At 37.7% G+C, this 21,717-nt stretch overlaps 1 protein-coding gene across 1 annotated transcript in view; it reads right to left on the minus strand.

The window, feature by feature from the left end:
• Positions 1–21,717, minus strand: part of LOC127629092 (low-density lipoprotein receptor-related protein 1-like) — a 184,203-nt gene that overhangs the window by 129,098 nt on the left and 33,388 nt on the right. The window contains exon 3 of the mRNA XM_052106140.1: positions 8,639–8,776. Within this exon, the coding sequence (XP_051962100.1) occupies positions 8,639–8,776 (138 nt within the window). The remainder of the gene's footprint in view (positions 1–8,638; positions 8,777–21,717) is intronic.

Below are 21,717 nucleotides of genomic sequence, written 5' to 3' on the forward strand. Positions count from 1 at the left end.
TGCAATTCCAAACCCATATGACTGACTTCCTTTTTCTTCTGTGGAACACAAAAGGAGATGCTATGATCTGACAGCCTCAGTCTCTAATCAAACTCATTGTTTCGGAAACAAAAAAAGATGCAATGAACGTGGATGGTTGACTGAGGCTGTCATTCCATAACATTCTCTCCTTTCCTTATATGTTCCACATAAGAAAGTCATAAGGGTTCAGAACGACATGGTAAGCAAATGACAGAATTTTTATTGTTGGGTGAACTATCCCTTTCAGACTGTTTCAAGACTGTTCTTAGCTCAGTTAGTGGTTGAATGAAAAAATCCCAGGATAAGATGAACCAGACTTGCATGACCATGGCACATATAGCATATCAGTGTACAGTAAGGGAAGTAAGCATTCAATCACTGATACCCTGATCCTGTTCTGCACTACCATACATCACTACATTATTAACATAGCAGCAAGACATATTGCACTGTGATAAAATTCCTACAAGCCTCAGTCCTCTCCCGCTCATTCCCCTTGTCAACAGCTCTGTGATAATTACTCAGAAATATAGACTGACAAAGTGTCTTTTGAAAACGCCATGGCGGAGTCACTTGCACAATCTCCGCGTTTGTTTGGGGCAAACAGTGCAATGCTTGTTAAATTGCAAACCTTCCTGTGAAACCAGGAACAAGCAAACATCCAACAGGAAAGGCATGTGAGTATACGTTTGTATATGTTCCATGCAATTTAAGTGAAAGAGTGTGTTTACCTCTGGGTTCAAAGGGCCCGCATTTAAGCCGTTGGATACGTGAAGTGTGTGTACGTGTGTGAGTGTCTAAGCTCAAAGTGCTGGATAGGGGCCAGGTCAGAAAGGTACATTATTCATCATTAAGCCTTTAAAACCTCAAGCACAGTCGGTCATTGGAACATTCCAGCAGTGTGGAAAGAAGGTTGTAGATAGACCTGGACTAGAGCTACTAAGATACATTGGACCTCAAAATCTAATCATTCTGTTCCAAATGAGATTTAACTGTCAGTTTGATTTCTTTCAATTACTCGCTAAGTGGGTGGCTTAGATTTGATCAGTTGGATGAGCACATCTACATAAGGACTTTGGACACAAACAAGATGAGGGCTAGATAACTCATGTGGTGATGCTGATATTAACCATGTTTCTTTAGGAGCCAAATCTTTGTGGACAAAGCATGGGGTTTCAAACATAGACTTTGACATTGAAATTATGCCACAAATTCAAGTATCTGTCTGGTTGACGGTATTAGGCATTAGCGATACACAAATTTTGCACTGGTTAAGTTGACACTGTATTGAAGAGAAACCATCAATCCTAACCTTAACTGTAGTATGGCAAGCCTAAGCAAAACAGCAGTGTAACTGTAACAGTGTTGTGCTTTCATACTGACAGGGTTTCTGCTGTTTAATAAAATTGAGGCTCTATGTAGGAAATAAAGTGAATTCTGGGTTACTACTAGGGGTAGACAATATAAATGTTTTTCGATTAATCAGTGACGATAGTTGCTATTTGGAACTGTCGTTTTCGACAAATTACATGCCATTAGTTTTTTCATTCTTCCATGTTCTTCAGTGGCTGGTGCTGGAGGATTCTACAGTTAGAACAACTTGGATCTATAAAATACCAGTGGCCTCTAGAGGTGAAATAAAAACCATCGCAGGCTGGCAACAAATTTTGTTGTTGTGATTTGATAAGTAGGGATGCACCAATGATTTGGCCGCCAATATTTATTGGCCCTTTATTTTCCAAAATAAATTATTATCTGCAAATCGGTTTAAGGCATAAAAATGCAGATATGAAAAAATTATGGATTACTTACAATTAATTATCACACTTTTTAAAAACTCTGAATTCAAAATGCATAATCCAGAAAATAATGATTGTACAGAATTGTGCACTTGTCCTCACATTAATCAGGAAACAACGTTGTTACAGACCAGACAGTTGCGAAAGCAGCACCTACTTATATATACATGATGAGGTAACACCATCCAAATCGCTTTGAAATCAGCAAACTTTGATTTCTTAGACATTGGTATGGTATCCATTAAGGCTGCATGATTGATTGCGTTAAAGGAATGTTCCAGGTTCAATACAAGTTAAGCTTAAACGACAGCACTTGTAGCATAATTTTGATTACCACCAAAAAAAATGTTTTGACTTGTCCCTCCTTTTCTCTAAAAAAAAGCAAAAATCGAGGTTACAGTGAGGCACTTACAATGAAAGTGAATGGGGAAAGTGAAAGTGGCCATGGTTTTGGAGGGTTTAAACACAGAAATGTGAAGCAACTCATGCATTATTTGAGCTGTAAAATTGTTTAAATTGTCATTTGTACAGTCATTTTAGGGTTTAAGGGTTTGTTGGCATTATATCGTCATGTAACAAAGCTGTCAATAGAATATAACTTTACACAGAAATGGTTAGTAAGTGATTTTATCACACTAAAATATTGTTTACACACATTGTTTATGTCAAGTGGCTATACTTTTGAAAAAGCTTGTATTTTAACGTTAAAAAAAACTGGCCCCATTCACTTCCATTGTAAGTTTAACCTCGATTTTTGCATTTTTTTTAAAGGAGGAACGAGTCAAAACAAATTTGTGGTCATCAACATTATACCACAAATAATGTTGATTGAGCTTAACTTGTATTGTATTGCCATGTGTACGGCATTCTCCTTTATACCACAATATAACTTAAAATGGTGTTTTGTTCCTTTGGTTACTTTAAATTGTTTCATGATGTCATTGACATTTCCATGGAATTGCCCAACATAGGCATAATATAAATTTGTGATGTTCTAATATATATATATAGTACAAACATGTAAAATGTGAGTTCTGTTGTTTTGGACAGCAAAAACAAATGCAAAAATGTTTTAGTTCAAAGTACAAAACAATCTTTTTTTCACATCAATCATCATGCTTTGATATTTATTTATGTTCCAATTTAATTTTTATCTTCTATTTATCTTTCGTTGTGGCTCTCTTTACAAATTTGGCCTGTCATGTGTTCAACAGATCCAATCCATGTTCAATGGAAATTATTCATATTGTATATCATATTGGTAAATCTCTAGTTCCAAGTTGAAGTGAGGGCATGAAAATAAAAAATTTGACCATATAGAAATGTCAGCAATAATAATATAAATTGTGAATATTAATAAAAAAAAATCTAGTGAAATATATCACACTCTCTCTCTTTCACTCTTCAAAAACTTGCTGTTATTACTACATTAAGTTACTTAAAAGTTAATGTTAAGTTTAACAGTGTCTTATTGCTGTAATTTTATGAGTGTGTTGTTTTTCTTTTCATTGTTGAGGAGTATAAAATAGGTTAGGCAGAGAGTCCTGGATGACTTTTATTTGGCTCTGCCTCTTTTTCTTTTCGGTCTCTTTGAAAGAAAGATAGGTCTGCTCATAGCATATTATAGAAAATGTAAGTTTTGTTTTGTTGGGCTGGCATTCATTGTTCTCACTCCAAAAGTAAGCAACGAGGATGCATTGTTGATGTGCATGTTTGTTAACTGTTAACTTATTTTTAAATTAACATCAGGGTTTTTCCTGGCTCAAAATGAGGCTGAGGTGATACAATACTGATCAAAAAGTGATGTTAAGAACACGTAAACGTTGTATTTGTGATTATACACTATTAATGACCTGGCAACTGAATAATAGTGTTAATTTTGTCATCTGTTTTTAATTTAGTCTTAGTCCTGTGACAAATGTCCTTTTTAGTTTTTATCATATTTAGTCAACCTTATCCTATCTTATTTTTTTTTTTGTCAAGTTTTAGTTGACAAAGTCTGGGCATTTTAATGTAGTTTTAGTAAATGAAAACTTCATCTGATCGAGGCTGCATTTCATAGTGCTTTTAGATCTTAGTGCTACATTTGACAATATAGATAACAACATTCTCTTGAATAGGCTGGAGAATTATGTTGGCATTTTTGGACTTGCATTAGCATGGTTTAGGTCCTATTTAGCGGACCGCTTTGTCTATGTAAATAAGGAATTGTCAAACAAAACAAAAAGTATGGAGTGCCACAGTGATCAGTTTTAGGGCCTCTGCATTTCTCCTTGTATATGCTTCCCCTGGTAGATATTATCAGGAGTCGTGGAATAAGATTTTACTGTTATGCTGACAATACCAAACTTTATATTTCTTCAAAGCCTGACAAAATTACACAATTCTCCAAATTAGCAGTGTGTATCAATGAAACAAAAGACTGGATGGCCAGAAAGCTGATGCCGAAAAACAAATTCATGCGTTCATGACCTCAAGACTAGATTATTGTAATGCATTTCTGGGAGGATGTACTGCAAGTTCAATAAATAAAATTCAATTGGTTCAAAATGCAGCAGCCAGAGTGCTAACTAGAACCAAGAAATATGATCCTATTAGTCCCATTTTATCTGTTAAATTCCGTATTAAGAAAACCAACACATAGATTATGATCTAGAACTCTGCAATAAATTGAATGGCATCTATGCTAATATTATTCCATTTGTTTCCCCGTCTCAACCTTGTGACTCCTATCCTGAGGTCACCAGAACCGGCTGAATCCAGCACGTTCATGTTGGACTCCACTGCTACGTGTCTCTGAGTGATGACTACTACAGTTTTTCTCAATTGCTAAAACACTAAAATCCATTGGCTGAACAAAGTTCTCAGTTGCCTGAACTCATTTAGCTAATTGTGGAGTCTGTTGTCAATACCGTAAACAATTTCACATGGTAAAACACAATTTGCAGATCTCACTTAGACTTTTCAGCAAAACTCTGAACACATTCTCATTCTCAAAACACATTCTGCACTCTAATGCACATGTCATCCATACTGGTAAACGCAAGTGGCAACAATCAAATACAAATAGAGAACACATGTCATTTGATTGAACACAACCACTCAAAACTGATTCAACCTGTTTCAAATGATGTGACAACCAATATAAGCCAGTTCAGAGAGCAAACAGGTTGTTGAAGGTGGGAAGGAGAAAGTCTGAGAATGGATAGGAGAAACAATGTGAAAGGACGAGGACGAGTGCGTATGCGAGGTGGGCGACGAGGAGGAGGAGGGCAAGAAAGAGGAAGAGGAAGAGGAGGAGGAGGGCAAGAAAGAGGAAGAGGAGGAGGAGGACGAGGAGGAGGAGGAGGAGGAGGAGGGGGCAAGGAAGAGGAGGAGGAGGAGGAAGAGGAAGACAAAGAGTGGAAATATCTGATGAAATTCGAGCAACAGTCATAGACCATGTTCTTGTCCATGGACTGACAATGAGGGAAGCAGGACTTAGAGTGCAACCCAATTTGAGCCGATTTTCTGTGTCCACCATAGTAAGGACATTCAGAGAAGAGAACAGGTACAGTATACTACTGTATTTTTGTAATAGCAAATTTACTGTACTACGCTATATGCAACTGTTTCAATAGACATTTGCAAACTACATTACTGTATGTATAGTACTGCATGCATTTTTTTGTAACTGCACATCTACTTTTTTTTAGAATTGCAAGGCTGCCACATGCAGGTGGAAGGACAGCTATATTCACTCCTGAGCAAGAGGCCGTTATAGTGGGCATGGTCCTTCAAGATAATTTAATACGACTCAGAGAATTCCAGGAACGCGTGATACAAGACAACACACACTTCCAAGGAATCGACAGTGTGAGCATTTCCACAATTGACCGTGTCCTCCATCGTAACAGGATGCGAATGAAACAAGTATACAGAGCAAGTAAGTGGACATTCAGAAACATTTACTGTAATCCAGATTGTCTACAGTACTAACACATACTATGTGAATGACATTACTCTTCAGTATATACAATGTATGTGAATTAGAAGTGCATACAGTAGGCCTAATTGTACTCTACAGTATATCACTGTCTCTGTACGAATTCTAAATACAGTATATTGTATTTCTACACAGACAATATTTGACTTGGAATCCTTGGACAGACCCCATGAGTTCATCTTTGTCGATGAAGCTGGCTTCAATCTAACAAAGAGGAGAAGGAGAGGCCGAAACATGATTGGACAGCGGGCCATTGTTGAAGTCCCTGGGTCAACGAGGTGGCAATGTCACAATCTGTGCTGCTATTAGCAACCATGGTGTTCTACATCACCATGTTACACTCGGGCCATATAACACCCAGCACCTTCTAAGATTTATGGCCAATCTAAGAGATATTTTATTTCAGCAGCAGGTTGAAGAGCAGCAGGGTCAAGAGCTAAATGAGAATCCCATTCCCACATATGTGATAGTGTGGGACAATGTCAGTTTCCACCGAGCTGCTCAGGTAAGGGAATGGTTTAACATCAATGGGCAGTTTATGAACTTGTACCTCCCTCCATACTCGCCTTTCCTGAATCCGATTGAGGAGTTTTTCTCCTCTTGGAGATGGAAAGTTTATGATGGACAACCCTACACCAGAGTAAATCTGCTGCAAGCCATGGATTTAGCCTGTGGTGATATTGGTGAGGAATCATGTCAGGGCTGGATACGACACACAAGAGGCTTCTTCCCCCGTTGCCTCAGGAGGGACAATATTGCTTGTGATGTCGACGAAGTGCTCTGGCCTGACCCAGGCCAAAGACAAGAAGCACATTGATCACGTTTACTCCTTTCATTTGTGTCCCTTTGCGTATCGTATACTGTAGTACAGTGCACTGCTGTAGACTGTACAATGAAAAAATATGAAATTTGTTTTGAGATTAAACATGTAGTTCTCCCTGAGAACTATATGTTTTGAACAATGTGTTTTACATTTTTTGGTGTATTGTTTACTGACTGCTTGATAGTGTATAGCATTTTGATCACTTTGTTTATGATTTGAGAGCAGTGTTTGATTTTGAACACAGGTAAAACTGTTTTGAGAGCAGTGTTTGATTTTGAACACAGGTAAAACTGTTTTGAGAGCAGTGTTTGATTTTGAACACAGGTAAAACTGTTTTGAGAGCAGTGTTTGATTTTGAACACAGGTAAAACTGTTTTGAGAGCAGTGTTTGATTTTGAACACAGGTAAAACTGTTTTGAGAGCAGTGTTTGATTTTGAACACAGGTAAAACTGTTTTGAGGCGAAAGTTTCATTTTGCAAGAGGAGTCAGAGGTTTTGTAAATAGTGCTTGAAGATGAGGTTTTGTGTTTAATGTTTTCAGAAAACGGAGCAAGGTTTCAGAAATTGTGTTTTAGCAATTGAGAAAAACTGTAATAGCAGCCGGTGCCAGCCAAACATCACTTCAGTCTATTACGATGGACTTCAGAGGACGAACTGATGCCAACTCCAACCATAATACATGGGAAACTTCATATTACTTTGTTTAATAATTTTAAACCATGACTTGCACTATACACAAGTAATATTGACATTATTTTCATGATGGGGAACTGGCCCCCACAGTGAGTCTGGTTTCTCTCAAGGTTATTTTTCTCCATTAACCAACATCTTATGGAGTTTTGTGCCTTCGGCTTGCTCACTGGGTTTCTTAATACAATTATTATTTAATAACTTATTTTTAAACACATTTCACAATCGTATTTTATCAAACTATACAATGATGAATCTAAGACATTATAGATATTAAGGTTTCATTTTCTGTTAATGCATGATCTTCTGTAAAGCTGCTTTGAAACGATGTGTGTGTTGTGAAAGGCGCTATACAAATAAAAATGACTTGACTTGACCTTTGATTTGGGCCATAACGGCAATAAACTGAATTGTAAAAGAATGTATTCATTTTGGACAGCTGCAGCCTCTATGTCTGTGCCAATCATAGTAATGAGAGCCTAAGAACATTTTTTATTTCTGTGCCAATCAAGAGTAAAAAAAAAAATATATATTTTTGCACTCTAATCTCAGTCTTAGCTAGTACTTTTCTAATGCAATTGCAACTTTGTAATGCAGAGCTTTGATGTTACTGTCTCCTTAAAATTAATTACTTATGTTGTACCATTCCTCATTTAGTAAATCGCTTTGTACAAATGCATCTGCTAAATGAATAAATGTGTAATGTATAGCAAGGAAAACCTAAGGAAGATTTTTCATATTCTATCAAATTAATTTACACCATCATCTGATTAATTGGTTATCCACTTTTTCCATCACCTTAGTTATCGATATCAGCAAGGTTAATCTCTAGTTTCTACACGGAACACGTTTACATACAAGCATTCACACCAATCATGCTTAATAAAGGACAACATGTGTGGTCATATAAACACCTTTATCGTGGTCATAAACGGTTTAAGCAAAAACCTATTGACATATGTAGATTTTTGCCAATTATCCTACTTTTACATTGCACAAAAAAACCCTTTTAAATGGTGTTCTTATCGGCTTATTCAATGCACGAAAGATGTGTGCATGCCAGTTTACTTTTTGACTTTAGTCTCATGTGAATGCAGTTTTCTTTCTTTTTCTGAATAAGCAGATTTTTGGTAGTTATCAGTGCATTAATTTATGTAAACAGTGCAGTGTGAATGCTGTAATTTGTTCATAAGAGAGGCAAAGTATGTGACGCTTATTTGTGTAGTGTAAAGCAGGCCTGTGACATTTATCATGTGATCAGTCACAAAATCATGATCAGACTGCATTCTGTGGGACAGGGTGTGTCTGCATATGCATTACCACGACAGTGCGGTCCCTCGTCACGGCCATCTGTGCAGTCTGGGACGCCGTCACACAACTTGCTCAGGTGAATGCACACATCTGTTCCTCGACACTCAAACTCATTAGGAGGGCACTGTGACACCTGGGTGTGATGGCCTGCAAACAAACAAAAAAGTTAACACATTTCAACAATACAGAGAAATGCAGTTCCAGTCAACTCATTCAACATTCTTTCAGCTAGTCTAACAAGTCATGTTTGTCTTTTAGAACATTAACAAGATAAGCAACCGAGTGATCCCACTCATGATATCTTCAGTGACAAAAGACTGATAATTCTGCAGCAAAGTGGTTTCGAGACGCCTGTTTGCGTTACAGTTTAAAGTTCTAAGCCCTCTTTCCAATGGTTTTACCATCCATTAGACATCCCTGATGTAAATCACAGAATGAGATAGCAATGATTGGTCCATAAAGGACACATGACTCTAACATGCACTGTTTAAACTACAAATCACTGGTGCTAATGTTAAAAAAACAAAAAAAACAAAAACAAACATTAATTACAGATGAGTACCCAGTTCATATTCTTTAGCCTCAAGCAAATACTTTTCTAAATCCTGTACAATCAGGGTTCCAACATTGAAGCCCACTGAATTTCCTTGACATTTCCAATGACTGATGACTGCTGCATAGGCATTTCTCAAAAATTATTATACAGAAATTGCATGCACAAAAGAGCAATTTATAGCTGTCGAAATATTTTAGAGCTGCATATAACTACAAAAATGTATAGTCACTATTGTTATTTCCATGACTTTTTAGCATTCATCCATTTTTTCAGGCCTGGAAATCACAATTTCAAAATTCCTTCATATTTCCCGATTTTCCATGACTTCAGAAACCCTGACTTTATCAGTAACAGGCTTATGTATTTTTGACCTATATGCTTGCACATTCCTACTCTCAGTAACATATTTCAGATGTTAGGAGAGCAGAAGTCAAAGTGCTTAAAGGGATAGTTCAACCAAAAATGAAAATACTTATCAATATCAGCAAGGTTAATCTCTAGTTGCTACACGGAGCACGTTTAAATACAAGCATTCACACCAATCATGCTTAATGGTCATATAAACACATTGGCATATGTAGATTTTTGCCCATTATCCTACTTTTACATTGCACAAAGTGATGCCAGCGGTTAAATTAATGTCTGGTGTGAATTTGTTTTTATTTTTTAACCATAATCCAACGCTTCATGAGAGGGTAGGGTCCAAACAGTCTCTTGTGTCGTATTCACGTTGCCATGGATGCAGATGTAATCTCATGTTCTCCACTCGGTTGAGACATCCAGGATGAGCACACAAACGCACCATTGTGATCAATACAGATCTAAATCAAAACCAACTAAGTGTTACTGTGCTACTATGTTCCTCCTCACTTGTAAAGCCCCATTAACACCACCGGTAGCATAGTCACTTGGTATCGCTAGATGATACTGCCGATAAAGCTAAGATATCATTGTAATTTGACAAGGAATCAATACTTTTGCCTCTAAAAATGCACATTCTGCAGGGGAGAGAATTTATATTAACTGCGGCAGTGCTTAAGGCATCATTTCATTGAACATTATATCAATATTTGAGTCAAACTCACTTAGTTATTTTATTAGCCTATATCTATGTGGTTGCAGGCAAATGATATATAACAGTGAAAACGCTCATTGAAACATTTAACTTCACCGTCATGCCTTTACATGATTCCAGTATCACATTCCCTGCCTGGAGATGGATGACGTGAGCTCCTCTGTCTTCAGTCTCACTGGTAGTCGCTTGCGAATGTCGTTCGTCATTTGCATAAAGTTGAAATTTTCTCAACTTGTCTTGTCGCTCCCCACACCGATCTCCGTCACCAACGGTCGTGACAGCTCGTATCGCCGGAAGTCGCTCTGCTTTCATTGAAAATTAATGGGATTGTGCCATTAATGGGACGATGCCACTGCCGGTGTGACAGGGGCTTTAACATCACAGTTCTTCTAGTTCTCACATGTTTCAAATGCCAATGCGATTACATTACATGCACATACAGCTGCTCACCGGAAGCATGATTTGGAGTTACAAAAAAGCGATTGGGTTACTTTAGAAGAAGAAGAATTAATGGTTAACTGGTGTCATATGGATGAAGTTTATGCTGACTTTCTGTGGTTTTTGGAGCTTCAAAAAGAGAAATTTCCATTCAGTTGCATTTTAAGGACCTACTGAGCCAAGATGTTTGTCTATTTTTCTTCAAATGTGTTCTGGTGAAGAGAGAAAGTCATACAAACCTGGGATATCATGGGGGTGAGTAAATTATGAGAGAAATGTCATTTTTGGTTGAACTATCCGTTTAAATAAAACATGCAGCCACAAGTAAAAAATTAAGAACTACAAAGAACTATTGTCTGTTGTCTCAAAAGCTTACTGGTAAGACTATAAAATCCAGAAACAAAAAAAAAAAAAAGAGAATGTCAGCTGCAGAGCATTGCCATTGCCTGCTCGGTTCACTCTTAGTGCGGCCCACACTGCAAAGCAAATTGTTTGTCTTGGATATTTTTCTTTCTTCCACCTCCTCTTTCTCTATCTCTCCACCTCTACGCGTAACATCTGCTGACCCAATTTAAGAAAACACAAGAAAAGGACAGGGGGAGGGGTTCACCTCCCACATAGGAGAGAAACATTGTAGATTCAGCCAGGCTAACGGCACTCACATAGCACCACAGAGCTTCCTCTGAAGGTCCATTAGGTTTCTGAGCTGTTTGAGGTATGATCAGTGTATTTTTGAGTATGATCTTCTGGAATGGAAGTGAAGGGGCAAACATGTTTATTTGGTTCATTAAAGCTTGGCAATAACAGACTGGAAAAATATTTCTGTGGGAGGCCCCCTAAAGAGTTTTAATTTTATACCACGGTCAACATTCAGCTTCAACTACAGCTCAAATTTGATTCTCATCTAAGGAATGTGGAGAGTTTCGAAAATTACGCAAACTTTGAAGAAAGCCTGAATGACAACATAATGAGCAGAACTGTTAAAGATGCATTAAACTCCCATGATATGACATTTCTGAGTGAAACAGAATAATCAGTAGGAAATGATTCGAGTTGGATCTTGGTTTTATCCATCAGGATTTTGATTGGATGATTAAAAATGTGTGGATATTGTTTACTTATCCCCGCTCACATGGGGGTCTTTGTTACATCGGCAGAATAGTAATTTCAGGGACAAAAGAAAGTTATTAGATATGGATGAAAGATTATGAAAAACTTTTTCTCGAATCTTTTTCGATTCCGGGCCCACACGACTCCACATGCTGAAGTGTCCTTGGGCAAGACACTGAACTTCAAGTTGCTCCCAATGGCAGGCTAGCACATTGCATGGCAGCTCTGCAGTCATTGGTGTGTGAATGGGTGAATGAGACGCACTGTAAAGCGCTAAGGTTAAAAAAAACAATATATAAGTGCAGACCATTCACATTTATTAAGAATGTAAAAACGGTCCATTTTGATTTCATGATGTCTTGAACACGCTAACCCAATAACACCATAACAGGCAGTTAACCACTTGGAGCAAATATGGTGCCAGTCACAGGAGGAGTATGGAGCCCATGGCACAGTGATTTTTACATGTGTATCTGGCCCTACATAAATTCAGCTCAGTCAACAGTACAATGACAAGTGATGGTTTCCATTACTGTACTGACGCTTTCCAGCAACACCCACACTCTCCGGATCAAAAGCTCTGCTTTTCTCAGAACAGCCCCCATCTTTCCAAACCAGGCCGTTTAATTTCAGCTGTTCAGCTAAATCAAGGGAGAGACAGTGTGTACCTTCCTCTTACACCAACACTGCATATAGCGTCATATTTATAATGGTTCTGATTCATGACAGCTCTCATCTATCAGCTATGAGGAAGAGAGAGCATCCATTATATTACAGCGCCCTGGCATCTATGCAATAAATAATTAGTGGTGTGTGTATTTTTAAGTGTATATGCATATATAATCTGTATACACACACCTGCAGTCTCCTTGGAACATTCATGAGAAAAGCTTGATTACACTTCTTCATGGTCAACATACGCGCAGAACACTGATAAATATAGTACATATTTTTTATATCGCCTCTCTCTCTCTCTCTCTCTCTGTCTCTGTCTCTGTCTCTGTCTCTATATAGATATATATATATATATATTAATTCATGTATGGAGAAAAAAAAAAATGTCTTTTGGGAATAAGTACATGCTCTGTGTTTTGTCCATCTATCCTATCCCCACCTTTCTGTGCGTCTATGTTTGCATATCATAAAGCTTTGTGATCCTTCTCTCTGAGAGTTGAGCTGCTGGCAGGGTAAAAAAAAAAAAATCAAGCACAGCCTAAATCCAGACTACATCTCTTGAAGTTAAACAAACTCCCCTATCCAGTCAATGCTTCACTACGAAACCACCAACACAAACATTTTTGTGATGTGTGATGAGGAGACCAATCTGAACAAATTGAAATAGAACTACTAATTCTATGCTAAATCCTGCAGCTCATAAAAGTTCAAATAAAAGTGTGTAATTTGTTCAATTTTAAAATACTTTCTCATATTTTCCCCAAAAAGTTGATTTCCCCACAAAGTTTGGAGCTATTAAAAGGAGGAAAGAGAGAGACAAATGGATGTTCAGAATGACTGTGTGAGTGAATTAAGGGCAGAGATCTGTGATCTTAAGGGTGAACTGGGGAAGTCATTGGTAGTTCATACAGGCAACGACTGCTTCCTTCCTGCCTTGCTACTGACACCCCGAAGCACATGCACTAAAAACAACAGGGAGAGTGGAGGGGGAAAGATAACAAAAACGAGGAGGGAAAGAAGGAGTGTGTACACATCACAGGTCCATTAGCTAATCAGATCTATGAATTTAGTCAAGAAAAATAAAGCCTAAATTTTACAACACATTTGGCTGTACACCAAGACTGCTGCTGAAAAATCACAAGTCAACACATAAGTAAAATGGGCAAGCCCAAATCTTTTCAAAGTCCACAACTAGATCTCACTCCTTTGAAAAAGTTATACAGTGAGATTAGTAAAGTACAAAGACAGAAAGCAGATGTTGATGGAGGATTGAGGATAAAAAATATATATATATATATTTACAATGCTTTTTTGGTCATTATACAGTTTGCAGTGGCGTTCCAATGATTTGAAACTGCAGCTTTGCGTTAACCTGACCTCATGCTGCTCATGAGCTCTACTTAAGCACTTGAGTGGAGCCACAGGGAGTCTAAATACTATGTTAGCAGTCTGTATATGTCTAAACTCAGCTTACCCTACCCTTACCCCTAGTTACATAACCTCCTATTTGGCTTCCCTGTTGTGCTTTTGTTAATTGTGTGTGCGCATACGATGCACTATTGCATATACCACGGAATGGGTCTTTCTTATTCATTCTGCTTTCAGCTCTGATGAGTCTACCAGCACGGCCCCAGCTGTAGTATCTAACACTCCTTTACCTTGTGCATATTACTTTTATGACGTGTATATCACGTCATGTAAAATCAATGCTACAAGATTCAAGATACATACATGAAAAATGTTAAGATCCATAAATTGAAGCTTAAAGGGATGGTTAAGAAAAATATAAAAAGTCTGTCATAATTTACACATCCTCATATGCTGTTCACAATCCACATGACATTCTTAAATGAGGACAAAACTTTGAACTATGCCTTTAATTGCATGACAACAAATTTAACAAACACAAAGTAATACAATTTAAGCTCTATCGACACATTTGTGGCATAATTTTCATTACCAGAAAAATTTATGTATGACTTGTCCCTTCTTTTCTTAAAGGAAAGGCAAAAATTGGGGTTATAGTGAGACACTTACAGTGGATGTGAATGGGGCCAATCTGCAAATGTAAAATACTTGATGTTTGAAAAGTATAGCCACAAAATGTAAAGAACTTTATGCAAACAAGATTTTATAAAATCGCTGATTACCCTTTTCTGTGTTAAGTTATATACAATTTTACAACTTTGCTGCCATGATAATGTAACTGTCAACATGACGAAAGTAAAAATGACGATGTAAACAAATTGATTAATGTATGTGCTTTCATAAAATTAAAGGCTTCACATTTCTGCTTTTAAACCCTCCAAAAATTGGCCTCATACACTTCCACTGTAAGTGCCTCATTGTACCCTCAATTTTTATTACATTTTTTATAGAAAAGGAGGGACGAGTCAATATATATATATATATGTATATGTATTTATTAGGGCCGTCAATCGATTAAAATATTTAATCGGAATAATTACATGGTGTCCCGATTAATTAATCGCATATACAAATATTTGCTGAGAAAGCCCCTCATATAACAATAATTCAATATATCTTTAAATATTTAAAATGAATATATATATATATATATATATATATATATATATATATATATTTAGATAATTAAAAAGATTTACATTCCTGTAGCAGAAGAGTTAATTATTAATAAGGCCATACAAAAAGCGGCTTTAGAATACAATGTACTGTTTACTATCATATTATTGATCATAAGTCAATCATTGGCATACAGTTCACAACAATCCATTACACAAGTAAATTTGTGGAGATTTATTATGAGGGCTTGTTTAAAGACCCGTCAATTTACACCTACATCAGACGTCTCGGGTGTGTTAAAATGTTTAGGTCACTGTGTCAAGTTAAATATAGTTTAATACTCAATCTTTAAACATATCTCGAGATCCATTAGATCGCATTTGCGCTCCTTCAAGTTTTTTGAACGCAAGAACGTAACGCATGTTTGTGTTGTTCTGCCTACTGAAGTGTTTTCTTCATTGTATAAACTGCGCGTTGCTCATACAGCTGAAATTTCACTTAATGCCCTCTGGAGTAAACAGGTGGTACTACAAGCTTGCATTTCTCAGGAATCTTCCTTATTCCAATCTGGGGGCAGTGCGATTAATTGCGTTAATTTTTTTAACGCCACACACACACCTTTTTGCAATCGACAAATCGATTGTCAATTGAGCTTAACTTTTATTGAACCTGGAACATTCCTTTAAAACGGACTGGAAAATATAAATAAGGTATTCCTTCAATGGCCACTTATTGCGCTACCAGCTCATTTGTCTCGTGTAGCCAGACCTTTGAGTTAAACAGCAAACTTCTGGGGTCTATCGCAGCTAACATTGGAAAAGAACCACCCACTTAGGCAGGAAAAGCCATATAACTCGCATGTAAATTGACCAGTCAGAGTCAGGTTTGTCATTACGTGAAGTTTATCGGAGACATTCCATAATATAAGACTGGCATGGGAAAATAAATAATTTACACCGATCAGCCACAAAATTAAAACCACCTGCTTAATATTGTGAAGGGACCCCTCGTGCCACCAAAACAGTGCCAACCCACATTTCAGAATAGCATTCTGAGAAGCTATTCTTCTAACCACAATTGTAAGGAGCGGTTATCTGAGTGACCGTGGACTTTGTCAGTTCGAACCTGTCTGGTCATTCTCTGTTGACCGTTCTTATCAACAAGGCATTCCTGTCCAGAGAACTGCCGCTCATTGGATGTTTTTTGTTTTTGGCACCATTCTGTGTTAACTCTAGAGACTGTTGTGTGTGAAAATCCCAGATCAGCAGTTACAGAAATATTCAAACCAGCCCATCTGGCACCAACAATCATGCCATGGTCCATGAGATCAAAATTTTTTTTCACATTCTGATGGTTGACATTAACATTAACTGAAGCTCCTGACCCATATCGACATGATTTAATGCACTGCAGCCGCACGATTGGCTGATTAGATAACAGCATTGATGATTGTTGGTTTGAGTATTTCTGTAACTGCTGATCTCCTGGGAGTTTCACACACAACAGTCTCTAGAATTTACTCCGAATTAGAGCTGGGCAATATGGCAAAAAATATTATCACGATATTCTTTTTCATATCATTCGATATTAATCATGATAGTCAATCACATTTGCAAATTGTTTTGAATTTCCAAAAAAAAGAAGAGAAAACAAAATCCTAAATAGTCTTTACAAAACTGTGTTGGGGGCCCAGGGATCTTCTATGAAAATATTATAATATTTTATAGAGTTTATCAATTGGGTGTAGTTGGATATGAATGTTGTAAGATGATCTGTTCATTTTGAATCATAATGATTCAAAATATATATAAGAAAATAAAAATTACAAAAAATATATATTTCTTTACATACAGATATCCAAGTATGGGGGCATAGGAGCCCTTGTGACTGAGGAATGATACTGTATGGGGGTTCAGGGGTATCTCCAGAGAGAAACCTTTGAAAATGTAAAAGTCTGAATGGACCATTTTTCTATTTTCATTAAAGTGAGAAAGACTAGGATACAAACTAGTAATTCATTTGTCTTTCATCCTTGTCAGAGATGATGAAATCGGAATAATTTCACAAAATTAGAAATCTGTTTGTTTATTATTAAAGGCTTGGAACATGCTGATTAATAAAGCTAAATTTAGAAAGAAAAAACGTTATGGTCTAAAGGCGCTCTGGAAACACGCACCTCATGTTTACTCACAGGTGGGGAAAAGAGGAAGCGGGTGCGGACCAGGACAGGGCATCAGTGAAGCATGTTTCAGTGCTAGAGAAACATATTCAAGAATACAGCGCAGAAAGATCAGATATGATGTAACCGGCATTGTTGTTTTGTCGCGCTGCTCACTAGAGACGATGAGAGGGCGTAACAGTCATCACGATGTCTTGCAGTCAAGGAATCAATCTGGGGTCCGGATCTGGAATGCGGTGACCTGCGTAGTGGGGGCAATAGCAACTTCATACAGTCTGAGGCTGCGTTTCCACTGACGTGGAAGAAATTCGCACAAAGCCACTCCCAACACTAGGGAACCGATTGCCCCGCACTGCTGTTAATTTTACAATCCAACTTGCGAGCTTGACGCTCCGCTTCCATAGGAAGGAATTGAAAGCGCTCGCTGACATTCGCTCATTACACGCCAGTGGAAACACACGATAAGAAAGCCAAACTGCCAGCGTTTTTAGCAACACGCATGTCTAGATGTAGAACACAGGCTGAATATCGAAAATTACTCAAACGTTTATAGTCTATATCGCTGAGTTTTTTTATCGCAATAAATATTGATATAATTTTAATCACTCAGCCCTACTCCGAATGGTGCCAAAAACATCCAGGGAGCAGCAGTTCTGCAGATGGAAATGCCTTGTTGAGAGAGGTCAACAGAGAATGGCTAGACTGGTTCAAACTGATAAAGTCTACGGTAACTCAGATAAACAGTCCGTACAATTGTGGTGAGAAGAAAAGAATCTCAGAATACTATTCTGAAATGTGGGTTTGTGCTGTTTTGGCAGCATGAGGGGGACCTACACAATATTAAGCAGGTGGTTTTAATGTTGTTGCTGATCGATGTATATAATTGTGCACAAATCTCTGTGAGCGATTGCACAGAAAACATGGGAAAATAGCAGAAAATATGTAGCAAGTGTAAGCACAACACAGAACCTCATTACAGAGTATTTCACAAACATAACCAAGTAAACAAAGCAGAATATACAGCTCTGCTCATGAACATCCACTTTACTTTCTGATAAGTGCCTCAAACCAAATGCTGAATCTCTTTTTACTTTCTGCTACATGCCTCAAACCAAACGTTGAATATATTTAAAAGAATTGATGTGACTAATCAGGCAAATTTGGGCAAATTCTGTGATTATTTAATCCTCAGAAGTGCTCAGTGCATTAACACGGAACCTTGTGAACCTCGACTCGTGCTTCCACCTGGACCAGCGCAAACTAATTTCTCAGAAATCATGTAGTAGTTAGCCAATCAGATTTGGTCTGACTGGACTGAGATAGCGTTTCCAAATGTTTGTGCTATAAGCGTCAAAACTGTTAGTACACAAACTGTATCCGTGCCATCTGAGGCTGAGAATACCTGCTCACTAGAGAGCTTGAGGGCAGAACAAACTCTGTGATCCAAAATGGTCTTTAAATGAACTGACCTTGATCTGATATCTTCACCACCACAGCAAAATCTCTTTTTTGACATTTAAATTTATGCTGTCTTTGACCAGCTGATCCAGGGTCAGCGATGACGTGCCAATAACCCAGTGTCCTTCAAACCTTCTGTTGTCTGTTCCCAATAACATTGGAAGGTACGTTTGAACAGATGAATGGGGTCAAACGATGAAACACACCTCTGATCTCAGTTTCTGCCATGCAGAATACTCATTATCCCCATTAGCTACAAAGGTCGTCCTCAACAGACCATCTTGAATACTTCATTCCCAGACTTCCATTTATTCATATACTTTTGTGTTACACTCTTGTACGTTTGATCTCTCCCTCTTTCTTGAACTTCACTCTCTCTCGCCTTCCCTCTTTCTATATTTATGCTGAGGTGTGAACAACAGAGAGGACCGACATCAAGACTACACAGCAAGATTAGCTAAAATGACAGGAGAAGCAGAGATAGCCTTGATTGGTACATATTCTGCAATTCACATCTTCTTCAGGTTCATGTGGCCAGGAAACACAGACATGCATGTTTATCACACTGTATACTAACTCTGTGTGTGTTAGGGATGGATCAGGATGGTCGACTCGTCATTGATTTCGGAGACTGAATAGCTTGTCTGATTGGAGTGTAGTGGACTAAATCAATCATACATGGCTAGCTATAGTCGATTAATCACTCAGTCAACTAGTCGATAATGAAAATATGTAGATTTGCATATCCCTACTGTGTGCGTTTGTGAAATAATCAGGAACAAATTCACCAGAGGGACGTAAAATCTGTTAACTATCTTTCACCTTTTCCTGTAGGTCACGTGTATGGTGACTCAACCAATCCAATCTATCGGCGTAACAACATGGACGGATATCAGTCTCCTCAGGGGAGGTCGTGGGTGGAAGCAGCCTTACACAAGTGCAAATTGCACTGAATAATCACTCCTCACCCATTCAGCTCAGAGTTTAAAACAGCATCTGAATTTGAAAGGACAGCAGCATTTACATACACACTCAGATGCACATTACCCCACGCTGAGTGCTATCCTTTTCCCAAGAGCTTTCTGGAACTAGACTGCTGATTCAAGAATACATATGGTGTGGTTGGTGTCTCTTGTTTTATTGCATCTCTTCTATGGCCCAAAACTGACCCAGTTAGATGAAAGTTTTTTTTCTCTTGAAGACATCTGGTCCTGTTTGCTGCCCTGACCACAATCATGCAGGCCATGAACGCATTCCCAAAAATTCGACAGACAGGACAAATATTCTTTTTGTGAATTCAGTTAAAAAATATATCAGTCACTCATAACTCCACTTTCTTCAACAAAACATGGAAAAAGCAAAGCAGTTGTAGTTATGTTGCATTAGACCAAATATGACCTGTTTTACATAATTGTGTCTCAAAAACAGATTTATAAGCTTTTCGAAAATGACCAAGCATTTGATGGCCAGAAAGAGATTTGGAAAGAGAATAGGAGGAGATGGCAAAAATGCTGATGCTATCAGAGTTCCTAAGTGAAAGCAGGCAAACAAACCCCATTCTTTCCATGCAAATTTTCTAAATTTTTTAGACTCAGTCCTAAACCCTTGTGAGTTTTCTTGTGGTCTGTCTACACAGTAAGCCAGCTTGTAACTGTGACTGAATTGAATTGGCAGAAACTCCATTAATACACACAAAAACAAACATACAATGCTCCTCACGGGAACCTCGTGACATGAGAGACTCAACTAATGCTCACACCTGATTCCAATGGAACTTTTGTATTTCTGGGTTTGGAACACAGAAGTAAACTATAGCAGGTATATGGGAGATTACAGTAAATATTACATTTTCCTTAACATTTGCTTCAAAAATATATAACTACATTTGCATCTAAATAAATACACATTTTAGACCAACAATATTCCTCCAAATATTGCCCCAACTTGCCTAGCAGACATGTCTGAACAAACAATTTCATTTTAAACATTTGTGCTGATTTGCGAGTTCCCAGAATGCATTGCAACAGGAATTAATTATGCAGTAGTGTTTTAGGCTTATTTTTTGACTTTATGCTGTTATTGTTGTTTTATGTTGTCATTGTTAGTTAATGGTTGTGTGGTGATGTTATGAGCTCATCTTTTAACTTAATGAGGTTTGTTGATTGTCACTGTTATTGAAGTTCATGTGTTAACGGTTTAGGTCTATTGTGTGTCTATGTCAATCAGTTTAACTGCCTTGCAAAACATACCTATCTCATCAGAGGTAAAGATAGAAGTTCACTTCATGTGGTGACAAAATGAAAGTTCTCATATTGCGAATTGAAAGTTGGCTGAACAAGAAATTAATAGTTCTCACAAGTAGAAAAACAAATTCACATAGACTAAAAGCAATGTTACTGAAGACAATTATGTTATGACAAATCTAAATTCTTACTGCATCATTTTGCCTTGATTTTTTTTAAGTTGCTCAATTTTTTTTCCCCAGTTTAGGGTGAAATCCATTTTTAGTTAGATGAAACACATTTTTTACCTAAACTTTCACCGGGAACAAATCGCACTAGGAGTCCGACCACAGCAAACGTAAAGCGAGATGCAAACAAATCTGCAAAGAAATTTTCCAGTTTTCTAACAAAGCTGGAAAAATGTCACAAAGCCTAAGAGAATTAGCTAACTTATTTAGCTTTTTTGAGTCAGCCTGGGAAAGATGAGTCAGACGAGCTTGATGGCACACCTGCAGTGTGATGACCTGACAGATCCAGACAGTAAGAGTCTATCTTTACTTCTGCAGGGTAATTGCAGCTTCGGAAAGACACCTAAGAACCGCCATGCAATTAAGACACATGCCTAAATGAAAAAGCGGCATGACTCACAAGGACATACTTCTTTAGGGCAGCTCAGCATAATATGCATAAAAACCCCCACTATAATACCCCTAAAAGAATCAATCCCATACGTATACATACATACATACATACATACATCCATTCTGCCTCATATCTCCTTTTGTGTTCCATGAAAAAAAAGTCACTCTAGTTTGAATTTCAAAAAATGAC

This window comes from Xyrauchen texanus, chromosome 35 (genome assembly GCF_025860055.1).
Source record: "Xyrauchen texanus isolate HMW12.3.18 chromosome 35, RBS_HiC_50CHRs, whole genome shotgun sequence".
Taxonomy (NCBI): domain Eukaryota; kingdom Metazoa; phylum Chordata; class Actinopteri; order Cypriniformes; family Catostomidae; genus Xyrauchen; species Xyrauchen texanus.